Raw genomic sequence first — 20,523 nt, forward strand, 5'->3', positions numbered from 1 at the left:
AATATGCAGTGGACTCATTAAGAAAAAAAAAGATTGGGCACCTGGGTGACTCAGTCGGTTAAGCTTCTGACTTTGGCTCAGGTCATGATCTCACAGTTGGTGGATTCAAGCCCCACATTGGGCTCTGTGCTGACAGCTCAGAGCCTGGAGCCTGCTTCGAATTCTCTGTCTCGCTCTCTCTCTACCCCTCCCCTCCTTGTGCTCTCTCTTTTTCTCTCTCTCTCAAAAATAAACATTAAAAAATTATTTTAAAGAAAAAAGAAAAAAAGAGATAGAATGTAGAAAGTGTCCTTATACATTTCAATCCTTAGTTATTATAGCTCCTGAGTCCCCAAACCTGCCCTTAAATTCCACAGGAAACATCAATAGATTTATAATTCTATTGCATATTATTCAGATGTTCAGAACTGTTTTTATTATTTCCATCTAAGTAATCAAATAATTAAAACAAAAAAACATATATACTCTTGAAAGAAATAGTGCAAGTAGTTAAATAGCTACTCCTTTGGTCAGTATAGATATACCAGATGGTAACCACATTACTATTTTGATATATTATTTTAACCAGCATTATATACAACTATTCCATTCTGTTAACTAATGTACTTTGTATTTAAAGTTAAAATAATGGGGGCGCCTGGGTGGCGCAGTCGGTTAAGCGTCCGACTTCAGCCAGGTCACGATCTTGCGGTCTGTGAGTTCGAGCCCTGCGTCGGGCTCTGGGCTGATGGCTCGGAGCCTGGAGCCTGTTTCCGATTCTGTGTCTCCCTCTCTCTCTGCCCCTCCCCCGCTCATGCTCTGTCTCTCTCTGTCCCAAAAATAAATTAAAAACGTTGAAAAAAAAATTAAAAAAAAAAAATAATAAAGTTAAAATAATGGTTTCAATTATTTACCTCTGAAAAAATCTTTAAAATCATTGAGGCCCCATGCTTATCTCAAGGTTTTCTGAATTTTCAAGTTTATTACATTTCCATAGATAAACAGTCTACTCTAATAATGGCTTACTATGACTTAGTGTCTTACATTGTCTTCAGATTTTTATATTTTTCTTTTTGTCAATATGGTATATATACAATCTTTTTTTTGAGGTGTCTTGTCATAAATGCATAACGTATTTTGTATATAATATTGATAGCTAACATATTAAATAATTTGATAAACCCTATATCAATGAAAATAAGATACTTACATTAATAAGTATGCCATATCATGGGACCTCTGAAACAAAAATTGTTCTTTCCATGACACAAATCTTTGTAGTACTTCATTAGCATCCCCACTAAGCGAAATCTTATTTTGATCAGACCAGAGCTCCAAAGAAGTTAGCATGACTGTCACTTTAAGCTGGGAAAATATCTGAAAACAGAAGATACATAATATACAGTTTTAGGTTATCATAAATATAACATTACATCTCTATACATAATGCTAATATATATTCAATTTACACTTTTTTGGAGATGAAATCCATTGGTGGATGAAACTCATTGGTAGGACTATACTTTCAAAAAACCTGGAAATGCTACATATACAAATATTACTGCACTAATATGGAATGTTTCTTATTTAAATGAAACATGAATACTTACAGTGTTGATTACACCAACGATATGGACAACTTTCTCAGTTGCAGCTGCTACTTCAGAGCCCATTAAATCAAACTGAAATACAAATTTTGTTTCTTAATCACTAATGAAAATTACTAAACTAACACATTTTAAATGGATACAAAATGTTAAAATAATGCAATGCTCAAGTGAAAGGGAAAAATAGAATTATTATCAAGTGCTTCATAAGTTTTAGGCATAAACCTAGGGACTTTACATATTAGTCAATAACCTTAAAGTAAGAAGATTGTGATTACCTCTTACATATACAGAAAATAGTCAAAAGGATAAGAAGCAGAACTCTTACATATACAGAATGTAAGAGAATGTAACCCTAAAGTAAGAAGATTGTGATCATCTCTTACATATACAGAAAATAGTCAAAAGGATAAGAAGCAGAATTCAAGTCTCCAACTAACTAAACTACTGTCTTTTTTTTTCTGCTATAGTATGCTGCCATCATCTGCCTTCATCCAAATAAGATGACATGACTATATATCCTGGATAAGGAGTGTACTTTCTAAACACAGAGCTCTGAGGGCCATAATAGTGAATAATTTCAAGAATATGTCCATTCAAAGAAACAGAAATCATATTTTCTCTAAATGTTTCTAATTATGTTTGCACACATTTGTAGGTGTTAGCTGAAAACATAAAATTGGCAACTTGGTATCTTCAGTAATTTCCAACAAATCTGTACAAGACTACTAACAGAAAATCAAATGTGATGGATAGAGTTCTCTGATATGGCCAAAAGATGTTATCCTCCTAGGTCTTTAAAGACTATTTATGGGGCGCCTGAGTGTCTCAGTTGGTTAAGTGTCTGACTTTGGCTCAGGTCATGATCTCATGGCCCTTGAGTTTGAGCCCCGCTTCAGGCTTTGTGCTGACAGCTCAGAGCCTGGAGCTTGCTTTGGATTCTGTGTCTCCCTCTCTCTATGCCCTTCCCCTGCTTGTGCTCTGTCTCTCTCCCTCTCTCTGTCTCAAAAATAAATATCATTAAAAAATTTTTTAATAAAATAAAAACTATTTATACTTTGCTATTTCTCTGTATATAACCTTTCACAATAAATGATACTGTATATTTACACAATGCAGCATGGGTGGTATGAGTGAAGGTGACTGATCCTTTGCATAACTGAAAATATGAAAAGCAAGACAAAGGAAATAAAAAATATGAGTATGGAAATAAAACCATATATGTCAATAATCACAAATTATCAACAGACCAAATAGTAGGCAAATGACAGAGACTATTAAAATCTACTATATGCAAATTAAAACAAAAACCTCTAAATTATAAGTACATAGAGATATTAAGAGTCAAAGCATGAAAATATATACAAGTAAAATAATAGACAAAAAGTGTATGTTATATGATAGTTATATTACTTAATATAACAGTTACATTAATATGAAAAAACAAAGCAAAAAATGGACATAATAATTATCACGATGCATTGATAAAAATATTCAATTACCAAGAAACATGAAAGCATTTTAAATTTGACTATAACTAATAGCATAGCAACAAAATGTATAAAATAAAATTTAAAAAAATTACAAATAGAAATTGACTATCATAGGAATTTTTACATAGTTCTCTTAATCATTCATAGATCAAGCAGACAAATTAACAGTAAACACAAGAGTTTTCAAAGGCAGAGATTATCTGAGCAGAGAAAAAAAAAGACCTATCAATATTCTGTTTACAAAGCTATACTTCAAAATTTAAGACAGATAAACCAAGCATAAAAGAAGAAATACTAATCATAGCATATTTTAAGGAACTCTTGGAATTTTTTGTAGTTGTTTTGGGGTTTCTTTGTTTTGTTTTGCATGTCATTTGCATTGAAAATGCCTTCTGTTCTTATTGGAATAATAAGAGTATCCAGCTAAATGGAGAAAGAAAAAAAGGCTATTTAGATTTAATTAGCAGCCTTTGGGGGCACTATGCTTATCTCCTCCTTTGGAAAAAGCTAGATAAATATCAGATCATTCTGAACACCCAAGAAATCTATCTGAGGACCTTCAGACCAAACTGCCTGACTAGGGAGAGAAGAGGCCATATTGTGTAGGGTAGGAGGTGCAGAGATGTGATTTGGCCGGGGGGAGGGGGGGGAACAGAATCATGGGTGCTGCAGAGGGGAAGGATCCCTGATTTCAGAGAGAGAGAGGAGAGAAAGAGAGACAGACAGACACACAGAGACAGACAGAGAGAGACAGAGAGAGAGAGAGAGAGCTCTAATGGAAATAGGATCAGTCTTTTCAATACAGCTTTTAAAACTCGCCACACTCTGAACAAGGTCCAAACACTCCCCACTGCAGGCAAGGAAAAGCTCTGCCAAGAAATGAACGGAAGGAAAGGGCAACCAAACACAGCAGCAAAGTGCACACATCATATGCCAGAAACACTTCCTGAAACATCAGGCCCTGGACAGTAAATGACCTCTTCTTAATAAAGCGATTACTTCCAGGAGCAGGAAACATAAGAGGCTTTCCTAACACACAGGATAAGACAGACCTAGACAAAATGCCAAGATGGAGGAATACATCCCAAAAGAAAGAACAAGAAAAGGTCATGATCAGGGATCTAATTGAAACAGATATAAATAATATGTCTGACTCAGAATTTAAAAACAACAGTCATAGGATACCAGCTAGGCTTGAGAAAAGCATAAAAGACACAGGGAGTCCTTTCTATAGAGATAAAAGATCTAAAAACTTCAGAATGAAATAAAAAATACTGTAACTGATGTGAAACCAACTGGATGTAATAAGCACAAGGATGGAAGAATCAGAGAAAAGAACAAATGATGAAACATGAAATTATGGAAAATAATGAAGCTGAAAATAAGAGGGAAAGAAAGGTGCTGGATCATGAATGTAGACTTGGGAACTCAGTGACTTCTTAAAGGATAGTAACATTGGTATCATAGGAGCCCACAAGAAAAAGAAGAAACTATATGGTCAACTAGTCTTAGACAAAGCAGGAAAGTATATCCAACAGGGGGGAAAAACAATCTCTTCAACAAATGGTGTTGTGTAAAATGAACAGCAACAAGCAGAGGAATGAAACTGGACCACTTTCTTACACCCTACACAAAACTAAATATATAATGGAAGAAAGATCTAAATGTGAGACAAGAAACCATCAAAATCCTAGAGGAGATTTGTATATACATCTTTATCCATTAATAAATAATGAATGCTTGGTCTCTTTCCATAACTTGGCTATTAATGGATGCTTGGTCTCTTTCCATAACTTGGCTATTGTTCACATATATATTCATATATATTACATATATATATATATTGTTCACATATATATGTATATATATATATATATATATATATATTGTTCACATATATATACATATATATATATACACACTCAGCCATAAAAAAGAATGAAATCTTGCCATTTGCAACCTGTAGATGGAGCTAGAGTGTATTATGCTAATCAAAATAAGTCAGAGAAAAACAAATACCATATAATTTCACTCATATGTGAAATTTAAAAAACAAAAAACAAGAGATGACCATAGGGGAAAGGCAAACTATAAAAGAGACACTTAAGCATGGAGAACAAACTGAAGGTTGCTGGAGGGGAGCTAGGTAGGAGATGGGTTAGATGGGTGATGGGTATTTAAGGAGGGCACTTTTTGTGATGAGCACTGGGCATTATATAAGTGATGAATCACTAACTTCTACCCCTGAAACTAATATTACATTATATGTTAACTAACTAGAATTTAAATAATAATTTGAATCATTAAAACAAAATGAAAAAAGTTCCCAAAGGGCATTAGCTAGTAAATCAGATTAAATTATATTAAATATTTTATTAATTGGATATTGTGAACATCAAAATTAAATTGAAGTAATATATTTCATTAATAAGTGGGAAATAAAGCATTATAAATTAATTCACAAAATAGCATATATAAAACAAGGTATATGAATACATACAAATATGCATGTACACATTAAAAACAGGATGTGTGTATATGATTTATCACCTGGTAATAAAACTATATGTGCTTTTTTATTATTTATTTATTTTGTCTATCTATTCTTTACAGTAAGTTACTGATTTTTAAAAATTATTTAAATATTTCCTTTTATGACATTATGACACTCACTGAGACACTTTACGCAAAAATATCAGTGATAATGGACAAATCTGATCTTTTAACTTTTTATTCATATGACTTTACTCAAACTGATTACATAAACCAAAATTTCCATAACTAAACAAATATTCCTATGAATAAACCTCATTTTTGAAATACGAAACTTCCACTAGAGAACTCAAGCAATTGTACACATAATCTTATAAAAGATAATATTTAACAAGGATCTCCAACTGAGTAATAAAATAGCTTGTTTTAAAATGGAAACTTACTTAAGGAAAAGAGTTTGCCACAATTTGGAGCAGATTCAGAAATTTCTACAGCTAGCTGTAATCCAACAGATTTAGTGTAGTAGAACCCTTCCATACATTCATATCTATACATTATTGCTAGAATTCTATAATGATTTGGAAATCAACATCATAAATATTGGTCCCCATATGTCAATGTAAAACCAATAGACAACATTTTTTTTCTGTCTTGCTATACAGAGATACATAATGTGAACAGAGGATAATACCTGTATTGCAACCAAGGGAAGTTTCTTTTTCATATTCCCTTTGAATTTAAACATAAGACAAAGATATGATGAAATATATCAGTAATACGTACCAAGGCTTTATCCATAATGATTTGAATTTTCAGAATTCTTTTCAATAGCTCAACATCTGATTTTTTCTGTGAAACAGAGGACATCAGTTAAATAAAACATTTTTTTAATTCTTATATTGTTTGTAATCATCATCTACATTATATACAAATATATATACATATATATATAGACATACATACACAAAGAGAGGTATAGGTACATATAAATACAGATTCATCAAGATATAAATAATAGGAAAATAAAAGAATAAATGCCCACTGAATAAATAAGCAGGTGAGATTCCAAATACAAATTCTAGGAACAAATCAGAAGCTTTTACCTATATTCTTAATCATTAGAATCCTCAAAAAGCTACCAGATAAACCATGTTTCTTTCCTCTTAAAACCTTCCTCCAAGACCCTCCCTCTGCAACCTTCAAACTAAATAAATCCCCATCAATTTTACACCAGATGTTTGCCTCTATTTTCTCATTATTTTTATTATCTATATTAACTTGTGGCTACACTCAATAGAATGCATCCATTTTTAGAATACAGTTATATGAATTAGTACTAATGTAAATATCCATGTAATAATTTCCATAAGTAAGATAAACAAAATTTCTATCATGTTCTTCAGTCAATTGCCACATGACTCAAGGCAAGCAATAATCTGATTTTCTCACCACAGGGTAGAGAATTTCATGTAACTGGAATCATATGATGTGTACTTTTATATTGGACTTCTTTCATGGAGAATTCACCCATGTTGTTGTGATTGTTAGTAATTCATCAGTTCTTATTACTAAGTAGTCACCATTTTAGGAATACACCACAACTTTTTCATACATTTACCTGTTGATGATGTGAAAGGTGAAATAAAACGGAGTCACTTACATCAAGGGGTTTTAAAATGAAACTGGGAGGCCATTAAGGAGGTGGGCCTTATGTACCTCCTCACTGGATGGAACCACAAATTTCTGAGTTGGATCCAAACTTAAATATTCCAAGGAGTCTGCACAAACATCTGCAACTTGCTACAGTAACAAACTTTTGCTTAGTGACAGCCTTAGCAGCCAATTATGTTTAGCCAAGTTTAGTTTTCTGCCAACAACAGCCAAAATCTTTGTAAACAACATATGCAAGCATCCCCTTTCACCTTTAAAATAAAACCTTCACTTTTGTTCCCTAGGGGACAATTGGATTGCTACCCAAATCTGTACTCACCAAATTGCATTTCTGAGACCCCAAATAAATGCTTTTGTTTTATTTCAGCTCCTTTCTCAGCTGACAATGATAATTTGGATTATTTAGCCATTTTAGCTAATTTTTTTTTTATTTTTTTAATGTTTATTTATTTTTGAGAGACAGAGTGTGAGTGGGGGAGGGGCAGAGAGAGAGAGAGAAAGACACAGAATCCGAAGCAGGCTCCAGACTCTGAACCATCAGCACAGAGCCTGACGTGGGGCTGGACTCGCAAGCCATGAGATCATGACCTGAGCCGAAGTCGGATGCTCAACCGACTGAACAACCCAGGTGCCCCCCATTTTAGCTATTATAAACAAAGCTGCTATGAATATCCATGCACAGATCTTTGTGCAGTTAGCTATATTCTTTCATTGTTCTTGGTAAATATCTGAAGATGGAATACTTGAGTTATGTGATAATTGTGAGTGTGTAAAGTAAATACAAAAGTGCCAGATTGCTTTCTAAAGTAGTTTGATCATTCTGCATTTTCACCCAGAATAAGAGTCCCAATTGCTCTTCATTTTTGCCTATATTTGATATTGTCTTTTCCATCATTTCCATATATTGGTGTGTGCTGATATCTTATCGAGGTTTTAATTGGCAGTTCCCTGATGCTTAATGTGAAACAGCTTTTCACATGTTTATGGCTCATTAATTTGGTTTCTCCTAAGTTCCCTACTAGAAATTTTATGTTTTGATATTTAAGCCAATGCTCTAATTCAGTTTTTTAAATAAGAGTCAAGATTCATTTTATTCCATATGGATGTCCAGTCTTCTAGCAGCATTTAATGCAGACCTCATTCTTTAACCTTTTAAAGTCCCCAGCACCTTTGTGGAAAATCAATCTGCCATTAGTATGTGGGTCTACTTCTGACCTATTCTGTTCCACCGATCTATATGTCTATGCTTACACCAATCACGGTATATATCTCTATAGCAGGGGTCAGCAAACTATAACCCAAGGTATGGCCAGCTGTTTTGTAAAAAATATCTTATTCGAATAAAGCCACACCCATTTGTTTATATGTTGTTTATGCTGCTTTCATGCTACAAAGGTAGAGTGAGGTAGCTGCAATAGATCATATACCTCACGAGCCTAAAATATATACTACCTCGCCCTTAAAAAAAAAACAGAGGTAATGTAAGTCCTCTATTTTGTTCTCATTTTTATTTATTTTTTAAATGTTTATTTTTGGGAGACAGAGAGACAGAGAGCGAGTGGGGGAGGGGCAAAGAGAGCTGTCAGCACAGAGCCTGAAGCCGGCTCCAACTCAAGAGCTGTGAGATCATGACCTGAACCGAATTCGGACACTTAACCGACTGAGCCACCCAGGCGGCCCTACCTATTTTGTTCTTCTTTTTAAAACTGTGTGACTATTCTAGGATCTTTGCATGTCCTTATGAATTTGAGAACCAATTTTCACAAAAATGTTTTCTGGAATTTTGACTGGGATTACACTGAATCTACAGATCAATTAGGGGGAAATGAACATCTTAACAACATCAATATCTTTGTTTCCTGTGACTTTGCTAGACTCTCTTACATTCCTGATAGCTTTGGTAGAGTTTCTTTGTGATCTCCTATATACAGAGTTAGGTCACTAAAAACATAAGGTTATTTTTTCCTTTAAAAAATGTATGCCATTTATTATTTTTTTTCTTATTGTAGTATCCAGAAACTCCAATAAAATGTTGACTGAAAGTAGAGAAGGCAGACATCCTTGAATTATTCCTAATTTTAGGGACTGTTTAGTCAGTTCAGGCTGTAACAAATATACCACAGGCTAGGTGGCTTAAACAACAAACACATATTTCTCACAGTCCTAGAGGCTGGGAAGTTCAAGATCAAGGCACCAGCAGAGGTGGTATCTGGTGAGACCACTCTTCCTAGTTTGGAAATGGCCATCTTCCTTTTATATGCTCACACAACAGAGCAGAGAGAGAGATCCATGTCTCTTAATTTTTAATAAAAACATTAATCCCATCGTGAGAGCCTTACACTCACCACCTAATTTAACCCCAATTATTTTTCAAAGGCCTCAACCTCCTAATACCATCTTACTGGGGGTTAGAGTTTTAACATATGAATTTGGGGATAGAGCATGCAGTCCATAAGAGGGGCAAAACATTCTATCACTTAGCATTCATTATGTTAGGTAGATACTTACAGATGTTCTTTATCAGGTCAAAGAAGTTTTCTATTCCTAGTTTTTATCATGAATGGATACTGAATTTTGCCAAATGATTTTTCTGGAACTACTGATATGGATTTCTTCATAAATATGTTAAATTGTTTTACTCAATTCCTATATTCCTGTACTGATTTAAGTAATAATACCTCAAAGTCCCATAGATACTATAGTCAGAATTTTTGAAAATAAAAATGTCTTTATACCATAATGGCAACTCGACTGGGTAGAAAAACATTGGGATATTGTCAATTTCCTAAGGAAACCATTCTCTACACTCCTTGTATAGACATTCCTGACTATCTTAGAGCACTTAATTTTGGCAAAGGCTAAAACCAGTCTGAGTTTTTCCACCTTTGTGGCTGGCTTTCTTTGATGCCAAATTCCTATAGAATTATTCATTATTTATATAGTCCAACATATTAACCATATTATATCTTGGGGTTGTCAGTTTTTATCAGGGTTTCTTGAGATAATTTTCAAATTCAGGACTCTTCTATTCAACAAAGTTTTATTCTTTACTAACTTGGAATACTTTGGGTGCTATTTAATTCATGAATGACAATTGTAATTATCTTTAATTTCTATTATCAGTCTTTCATATTCATACTCCATTAGCCAGGATTCCCCAGAAAAACAGAATAGGATGTGTGTATATATAGACATTTATTATAATTTATTATAATTAGATTTATTATAAGGAATTGGCTCACTTAATTATAGAGGCTGGCAAGTCCAAAATCTACAGAATGGGCCAGTAGGCTAGAAATCCAGGGACAGCTGATGCTACATTTCCAATCTGAAGGCAGTTAGCTGAATGATTCTGTGGGATGGTCCATCCTTTTGTCCTAGTCAGGACATCAACTGATTGGATGAGGTCCATCCAAATATGAAGGGCATTTCAACTGATTTAGATGTTAATCCTGTTCAAAAACACCCTCACAGAAACACCCACAAAACTTTACCAACTATCTGATCAATATATCCCAGTCAAGTTGACACATAAAATTCACCATTACACATTCTAGGTTTTTCTCTACCATTGTTTATATATAATAAACAATGCTTTCTATTCTCTTAAACCTGACTGTAATCTCACAGTGTCTATTCTCTTATTTGTTAGTCTTATTATCAATGTCTTTCATTTTTAAAATAGCTTTTTCTCTTACATTTACTTCCTGAGCACTTCCAAGGATCTTTTAAACAGACTATAAAAAGGTAGGCTCTTAGCGTACTACATACCATATCTCTGGGGTCATGGTCATATTATCTGGGTTTGAATTTTAATGCTACATGTTACCAGAGAATTTCCTAGGAAAATAATTTAAACTCTATAAATCTGTATCCTAATCTGAAAAAGGGGGTAACAGTACCAACTTTTAGAATTGTTGAAAAAATTGGAAAGATAGGATATATGTAAAGCTCTTAAAACAATATGTGGCACCTATGAGGCAGTACATGAATATGAACTAGAAGTTTTTTCATTCACTTTGGATTTTGTGTTTTTCCACCTTACATTTTATACTTCTATTTCATATGCTCCATGTTTACTCCTTTCCAATTATTATTATTTTACAACATAATGTAGTTCTTTTAAGTCAAAGCATTCTTGAACAAAGGGTGGGGATTAGTGACTTTTATTACACTTTTGTTTTATTATAAGAAATGGCCAATTATCCAAGGATATTTGTTTCCTTCTCCAAGGGAAGAGATGTCTATGAGACACCTGTCCAGGCCCAACTCTTGGGGTTGGGATGCATTCACACTTCTCCCCTTACTCTTGACTAAATTCAAATAACCTAGTAGGGGACTTCTGAGCCAAAGCTAGGAAGGGAATCAACCAGAGAGTTTCATCCACTTTGGTATTTTCATGAGCAAGACATAAACCTGTTAAGCCACTGAGAGTTGGGAATTGTTTGTTTCAAAATCTAGTGACATTTGACCTAATAGTGATTCTCATGAAAAATACCGATTGAGGACAGCTGCTTACACAATTCTTCTATCTTTTCATCTGGTTGAAAGTTCATGATATTTGGCAACTATTGTTTGTAAATTTGGTTGTGATTGCTTTTGGTTACTATCTTCAATCAGGGTGAGATTAGGGTCTCTTTGTTTCTGCTTAATTATTTGTTTCATTTTGGGGGTAAGAACATGTCACATTAGGAGGAAAAGAAATAGTTTCAATCAAAAAATTTCACTTATGTAGTTCTGGGTTGGTACAGAATTACAGACTGGAAATTACTTTGCCTCACTTTAAGTAATTGTGGTATTGTCTTTCAAATTCCAGTATTGCTGCTAGGAAATTTCAGGCTATTCTGCATCTTGACTATATAAGAAACCCGATTTTTTAAATATCAGTACAGAAACTCACCTTAAATAATTCTGAGAATTTTTCTTGGATTATTTTGTGATTTATTCAACTCTTTATTTCCTCTCTTTATTCATACTGGGACTCCTATTGTATCACCCGAATTCTTATTTTATTTTAATTTCTTATCTTTCAAATTTCCCTGTCATTTGTCTTTATACTTTACTTTTTGTGTGATTTCTAAAATTTTATTTTGTGAACTTCCTATTGAGGTTTCTCTTTTTTTTTCATTTTTATTATCATAATTTTAAATTTCTAAGAACAATTACGGGCTGAATGTAATTTTTTAAATAGCACTCTATTCTTAAATTTATAGATGAAATATTTTCCCTTATTCCTCTGAGGATATTGCCATTTTGTTTTCTTCACCCTCTGTATTCTTTGATACCTCAAGCTTTAAAAATTTGTTTTTTCATGTCTCTATCTTCCATATTAAATTGTTTCATCATATGTCTAGGGCCCCTTCATATATTAGCAATTGAGTATTTAACAGTTTATTCCCACATCCCTATGACCATAAATGGAATTTACAGGATATTTTTTTCAGAGAAAGCAATGCGTCTGGGTTGTTGGCAGGGAAAACCCTGTCGATATGATTAGTTTTGATTCTTTTGGCTAGTTTAATTCCTTCCTGAAGAGGGGTCTTCCAATACAATTCTTAGAATGTGTAAGCCTGGTTCCCAATATCCAATGTGCCAAGTTTAATTTAAACACACCAGTTTCAGTATGATATTCCTCTTCCACCTGGAAATACAATAGAACATCTGTGTGTGGTGTCCCCATTTCAGAGACTCCCCAAAGAAAACAGCTTTCAATTATGTCAGTCTCCAACTGATTAGTACAGGAAGCCAAGGTTGCTAAATACTTATACAACTTATTTTCAACGAATTATCTTCTTGGGCCCACCTTTAAAATCACTTCCTAGGGCAACTGGACAGGCAATTCCAAAAACATTTGAATAGTACTGCAGTACATGTCAAGGTTCCAATAGCCTATCCGAATTACCAAGTTTAGAATTCAAATTTGGGGCACTGAATCAGCTATCTCCAATGTCCATTGTTATTACTCCTCTCCTGTTTTCTTTGTGTTTGTATGTTTATGCTGGTTTAAAACTTCCTTTTCATTTCAGTGGGTTTTTAAAAAGGGGCAGGGGGGTAAAGACATGTGTTTAATATTCTTTTAATAGATAAAACCTTTATAGTATATTGTTTGGTTTCTCTTCTACTTTTCAACTCTGGATTATAATGAAGGTATTTACCTTGTTTATAAGTGTATCTAGTGTTTACTTTCATGAATGTTAAAATATGCTTAAAACAGAAACTTTTATGTTATTTTTTTCTGTTGCTTTGACTGAAGATATTCACTTTCTTTTTTTTTGCTCATAAAAGCATTAATCATGTGAAAACATGTTTAACTAAACCTATAGATTTAAGTGTATCAAATTCAGGATGAAAAGCAATTGTCAAGTTACTTCATAAAAGATATAAAATTCCCAAATACATACAAATATTTATCTCCATTCCTGAAATGACATCCCTGGTTTCTTCTTAGGTGCTGAAATGTTTATCTCTATTTTACTTCATTATTGCATTTTGTTTGTACCCAAACTTTCCATAATTACTTCCAATTACCTTTCCCCACAACATTAGAAAATATGGTGAGCAAATAATAATAGTAGTAGTGATTTTTACTGGGATTTTACTTGTCTATATACTATGCTAAGGAATTTCTATCTATAAATGTACTTAATCTTTGAAATAACTGTATGAGTTAGATATTATTTTTATTATCAGTTTTTTACAGATAAGGAATTTAAACATAGATTATGTTACTCGCCAAAGTTTTTGTGGCTAAAATGGACAGACTTGTAATTCAAATCAAGGCAATGGAAGGTATATTATCTCTATCTTATCTTATCTCTGTCTTATTGCTGATTCACTGGAGGGGGTCTTTTTCCAAACTTATGTCCATCTCTTAGGGTCTTCCTCTGCCACAGAAGAGTATTCATGGAATCCTTTAAAGTTTTTCAATTTACTTATGTGATAGTATTCTATTTCAGTGGCAAAAATTGTCTTCAATTGTACCCAGTGTTGTATTAAACATGCAGATGGGGGGCGCCTGGGTGGCTCAGTCGGTTAAGCGGCAGACTTCGGCTCAGGTCATGATCTCGCGGTCCGTGAGTTCGAGCCCCACGTCAGGCTCTGTGCTTACAGCTCAGAGCCTGGAGCCTGGAGCTTGTTTCAGATTCTGTGTCTCCCTCTCTCTGACCCTCCCCCGTTCATGCTCTGTCTCTCTCTGTCTCAAAAATAAATAAACATTAAAACAATAAAAAAATTTAAAAAAATTAAAAAAAAAACATGCAGATCGTTTCCAGAGCTGGCATAAAGTTGGGGGTCATCCCTATATATGATTATATTTTATAATTTTATGAGTTTCTAAAAGGGCAGTTTTATTAATCTGTATATGTACCAATATCTTTGACAAAATAAATACACTCAAATTAAAGCAACAATGAGATGGAGTTCATCATAAATTCAGTTTAAGTACCACTCATTACTATTTTGTTTTGCTTCTCTTTACATTTATTTTGAGAAACAAAGCGAGACAAAGCATGAGCGGGGGAGGGGCAGAGGGAGAAGCAGACACAGAATCTGAAACAGGCTCCAGGCTCTGAGGAAGCAGTCGGCACAGAGCCTGATGTGGGGCTCGAACCCACAAACTGAGATCATGACCTGAGCCAAAGTCAGACGCTCAACCAACTGAGCCACCCAGGCGTCCCTGCTTCTCTTTAATGTGATATCCAATCATGATGAGAATATGTAGACAGGGATTCATATATATCCATATATATATATATATATATATATATATATATATATATATCCATATATATATACACATATGTATGTATAGGTAAAATAAATAGATAGATAGATAGATATCAAAAAGCCAGGTGACTGGGTGGCTCAGTCGGTTAAACATCCAACTCTTGATTTTAGCTCAGGTCATGATCTTACAGTTCCTTAGATTGAGCCCTGCATTGGGTTGTGCTGACAATGCGAAGCCTGCTTGGGATTCTCTCTCTCCTCTATCTCTGCCCTTCCCTCCTGCTTGTGCATGAGCACTCTCTCTCAAAATAAATAAATAAACATTAAAAAAAATAAAAACACAAAATGTGACATAATTTTGTAACATATTTAAGTACAAAAGGGTACACATCAAAATGATTGCAGTGGATTCCACAATTTCATTTACCTCTAGAAAATGGCATATAATCCATTCTTATTTTCCTTACATATGTGTTTATTTAATATTTTAATAGATGTTAACCAATATATTTAATTTAAAGTAATAATAAGTGTAATATAATTTAACGGTAAGTAAAAATGTGCATTATCCTTTTAACAACAAAAAGGAAATTTACTCCACTTTGAAATTTCCTTTTTGCTATTAAAAGATAATGCGCATTTTAAATTTCCTGTTTGCTATTAAAAGGATAATGCATATTCTTTACTTATCATTAAATCATGTTACATTTAAGAGGCACATGCACCCCAATGTTTATAGCAGTGCTATCAACAATAGCCAACTAATGGAAAAAGTTCAAATGCCCTTCAACTGATGGTTGGATAAAGTTGTGGTGTATATATACAATCGAATACTAGTGAGTGATCAAAAAGAAGGAAATCTTGCCATTTGCAACAACGTGGATGGAAGTAGAGTGAGTGTACCATGCTAAGCAAAATATGTCAGTCAGAGAAAGACAAATATCATATGATTTCACTCATATGTGGAATTTAAGAAACACAACAGATGAACATAGGGGAAGGAAATGAAAAATAAGATAAAAACAGAGAGGGAGGCAAACCATAAGAAACTCTTAAAAACAGAAAACAAACTGAGGGTTGCTGGCGGGGTGTTGGGTAGGGGGATGGGCTAAATGGGTGATGGACATTAAGGAGGGCACTTGTTGGGATGAGCACTGGGTGTTATATATAAGTGATGAACCACTCACTGGCTTCTACCCCTGAAACCAATACTACACTATATGTTAATTAACTAGAATTTAAATAAATTTTTTAAAAATCTATATACTTATAGATCTACATTTATAATTAGATATATTAAAAGAATTGGAACAAATACTCCAATACTCCAAAAGCACTATCTCTCTATAGACAATGAGATTTAGGACAATTTCTTGCCACTTTTCCACTTTTAAATTTTCTATCAAAATAACACTTTGCTACAAAGAAAAAATGTATTGGCAAGGAAAATTCTGAGAAAGAAATAATCAGCAAATTTGTGTAACATTATATTAGTAGAATGTTAATTCAATAACAATGCAAATGTGTATATATGCATCAATATACTTGCAATTAGGAAAATGTGAGAATTTTTATTGTTTAATTATGTTTAAATCTGTTACATTTTCTATATATCATATGTCTAAACATAAAAATATATTTAAAATTATTTTTAACGTTTATTCATTTTTTTTTTAGAGACAGAGAGTGAGCAGGGGAGGGGCAGAGAGAGGGGGAGACACAATCTGAAGCAGGCTCCAGGCTCTGAGCTGGCAGCATAGAGCCTGATGCGGGGCTCGAACTCATGGATGGTGAGCTCATGACCTGAGCCGAAGTCTGACACCCAGCCAACTGAGCTACCCAGGCACCCCAAAAATATATTTAAAATAAATATCTTACAATTGAAAATTTTAATATAATCAATATCAGTTTAAATCTGCTTTCCAAATGTAACACATTCCAATGTGAATAAATTTATCAAAGATAACACAAGTGAAGATCACAATTAAGTGGTTACTTACTTCTGATTTCACAAGTATCCGGTAGGACTGATCTACCACTTGGGTCGTGGGATAATTTTCTTGTAAGGGCAAAAACTCAATTTTATTATTCTTTATTTGATAAAGTATATGCTCATATGCAGCTGCAGATTCCAATGGTTCAATGCCATAACTGACGTTCTCCAACTGCAATAATCCCCTAAATATTTAAACACATAAAAAAGAAATAAAAAGATAATTAATATAGAGTACCCACTGAGAAATGTAAATCACCATTAAATAAAAAATTTTATAGAAATTTAACAGTGGTGCTTATGGTCTAATATCTAAGAATCATCTCTTTGTACTTTGATAAACTTTCAAACACAATTTTATAGCTTCTCTCTATTATGCCATTTGGAGTCACTGTGGTTCTAGTGTGACTAAGAAATTTGAATATTCTTCAAACTAGTTAGTGGAAGCTATTTCTGCATAAGTATTATCACTGCATGCCTGGGACAGTGATTAAAAAAGAGAAGGAGGAAAAGAAAGTATATGGGAAGAAACACAATCAAAGTCTCTATTTTCTTTGTCTTCATTCTATCCTTCAAGATGTTTCTGAAAATTAAAAGATCACACAAGATTTTGGGGACGCCTGGGTGGCTCAGTCAGTTAACCGTCCAACTTCAGCTGAAGTCATGATCTTGCAGTTCACGGGTTCAAGCCCCACTTCAGGCTCTGTGCTGACAGCTCTGAGCCTGGAGCCTGCTTCAGATTCTCTCTCTCTCTCTCTCTCTGTCTGCCCCTCCCCCATTCACGCTCTGTCTCTATCTTTGTCTCTGTCTCTCAAAAATAAATAAACTTAAAAAAAAATTTTTTTAAGACCACACAAGATTTTCAATCATGTTCATCTCTAGAAAATGCCATTACCTGAGTCCAGAACAAGTGCTAAGTGTCACAACTGATTTTGGGACCTCTGCGGCGTATCCTTGATAAAGGCAATGGCCCTAAAGAGGAGTATATGAAGATACATTCATGAATAATTGGGTTTTTTTAAAGTTTTTATTTAAGTTCAGTTAGTTAACACACAGTGTAATATTAGATTCAGGTGCACAACACAGTGATTCAATACTTCTATACAACATCCAGCGCTCATCACAACAAGTGCATGAATGATTTGTAAATAAAGTTTTTGGTTTATCCTTACTTCCTAAACATCATCAAACATTCAGATGTAGCCATTACCATATTATCCACCAGATATTGCATTACTTGCAATCTCTTCCTCTTAACTCTTTTTGATTAAGAATAATCATGACTCTTATCCTTCCCCAGATAACCTTTGCTATAATTCTAATTTTTTTTCAACTTCCTTTACTGCATCTTTTCTTTCTAAGCCACATTTCTTGAATGTATAGTTTATAACTACTAACTTTATGTATCTCACAGTAGTAATTTGACTTCAAATCTGAACATTTCACTTATTTTTTAAGTTACCCAAAAGTATCTTAAATGATATTTCTTTTTTTTTTATTTCTCTGTAATATCTCACCATGTTTATCATCTTATTCCAACCCCTCCTCTCCATGGACTTTCACAGCATTAGTCTTCCCAGGTTCTCCCCTAATACTCTCTTTCAGTGAATATTCCCATCTCTCCCCTTAAAATACTAGTGATTCTACAGTCAGTCTGTTCCTTTGCTAATGCTATGCTATTATGATTCACATTCTTTCCTATGAATTTGTTTACATGTTGTTATTATACATTACTAGCTGCCATACATATTATTTCCATTCGTTCCAGATAGGAACTTTCCTCACTGAGAGGCAGTGGCACAGGTAATACCTCTTACCACCAAAGGCTGCAATAGCAGAGGTCCAGTAGAGCTAGAAGAACAAAGCACAACAGAATAACTTTAAAACCTACAAGAAAGCTAAATTATCATTCAAACAACACACTCTAAATCTAAACTTAAACTGGGTGACTGCCTTCAAAAAAAGAAGACTTAAATATCAAGGACACAAGCGAAAATCACCCACTATATCAAGAACTGAAAAAAAAAAAAAAAAGAGAGAGAGAGAGAGAGAGAGAAAGCAACCAACTGATGCCAATATTGATATGAGACACATGTTGGAACTAGCAGATAAGATTTTAAACCAGCCATGGAGAACTGCTTCAGTGAACAATTACAAATTATCTTGAAAGAAATGACAGAATAGAAATAAAAGCCACAAAGAAAGCAAATAAAGTATTAGGATAGGCTCAAAAGTAAAGTGGAGATGACAAGGGTTAGAATCTCTGAACTTGAGGACAGATCAGTGGAATTTATCCAATATATGAAACAGAAAAATGAGCTAAGAAAATCCTAGGGCCTCAAATAAGCTGTGGAACAATACCAGATCTAAAATATATATCAGAATCCAAGAAAGAAAACAGAAAGAAAGTGGAGTTGAAAAGTACTCAGAGAAATAAAGGCTGAAATTCTGGTCAGGAAGATAGAGTAGGAAGCCCTGGACCCCCTACCATAGAACAAATACACCAATTTAGCAGTAATACATGGACAAATTCTCTTTATGATTAATCAAAAACTAATTGAAAGGCTTCTGCACCACTCTAGGAGAATGCAAAATCAGACTCATTAAAGCCAGTATGGAGATTTGGTATACCTTACACCAGGGACACTGTCCAGGGCACTGCCATATGATCACAAAGAGACCCTTCGGCTCCCAGCTTGACCAGTGAAGGAAAGGGATTTTTCACATGTTAAGTGTCCCAATTTTTCTGAAGGGGCTACCAAAAGAACTGTGTCACCAGTCTTGGAGCCCTGATGAGTTCAGCACAGCTAGCAACCCAGGCAAAAATAAAGGTGGTGACTTGGACTAGTTACACATAATTGATCTGCAACATCCACACTCAGCACAGAGTAAGTTAATGCAAATTCTAGCTTTCTGCTTTTCACTAGAGAAGGAAAAAGTTTATCCATGCATGCAGTGCCCCACTCCACCAAAACTGCTCATAGAAATAGCATCTGTCTCACCAATCCTGGAGCAGATAGACCTGGTACAATCTAGTTGCCTCTACAATCTAGAGACAAGAGACAGCAGTTTGGAATGGTAGATACCTTTGATCCTCCTTCCTACCCAGCACAGAGACAGCAGGACAAAAACAGGTGCCTGTTTCTACCTGAAGAAAGAAAAAGTTAGTAGAGGCCCCCAAAATCAATGGCAAGGCTGATTTGGGGAGTCCGCAACTACATAAGGCCAGTTGGTGAAGACTGGGAGAGGTGACTGCTTTGACTATGAGCCAACAACCCAAACAGTGAGTCAAGTAAAATGAAGAATCAGGAAAAAAATGTTTCAAACAAGGAACAAGATAAATCTCCAGAAATTGACCCTATTGAAATGAACTTAAATTATTAACATTAGAGAGAAGTTAAAAAGAACTCTCAGACACAAACTTCCAGCTACAAAATACTAAGCAATGGGGATATAATGTACAGTACAGTGACTGCAGTTAATTATTCTATATTATACTATATTGTCTATTTGAAAGTTGCTAAGAGAGTATATCTTAAAACCCAGTAACTGTATGGTGATG

At 34.2% G+C, this 20,523-nt stretch overlaps 1 protein-coding gene and 1 non-coding gene across 5 annotated transcripts in view; both read right to left on the reverse strand.

The window, feature by feature from the left end:
- Positions 1-20,523, reverse strand: part of LOC131506713 (A disintegrin and metallopeptidase domain 3-like) — a 143,309-nt gene that overhangs the window by 80,815 nt on the left and 41,971 nt on the right. For all 4 annotated transcript variants that reach the window (XM_058720603.1, XM_058720602.1, XM_058720604.1 and 1 more), the window contains 5 exons: positions 17,857-17,933; positions 16,969-17,146; positions 6,356-6,421; positions 1,590-1,661; positions 1,190-1,356 (listed from right to left, as the gene is read on the reverse strand). In XM_058720603.1, coding sequence (XP_058576586.1) covers positions 1,190-1,356; positions 1,590-1,661; positions 6,356-6,421; positions 16,969-17,146; positions 17,857-17,933 — 560 coding nt within the window. The remainder of the gene's footprint in view (positions 1-1,189; positions 1,357-1,589; positions 1,662-6,355; positions 6,422-16,968; positions 17,147-17,856; positions 17,934-20,523) is intronic.
- Positions 14,832-14,914, reverse strand: TRNAQ-UUG (transfer RNA glutamine (anticodon UUG)). The gene has a single exon. It is a non-coding gene; the product is annotated as a tRNA-Gln (tRNA).

The sequence above is a fragment of the Neofelis nebulosa genome, chromosome 3 (assembly GCF_028018385.1).
Source record: "Neofelis nebulosa isolate mNeoNeb1 chromosome 3, mNeoNeb1.pri, whole genome shotgun sequence".
NCBI classification, from domain to species: domain Eukaryota; kingdom Metazoa; phylum Chordata; class Mammalia; order Carnivora; family Felidae; genus Neofelis; species Neofelis nebulosa.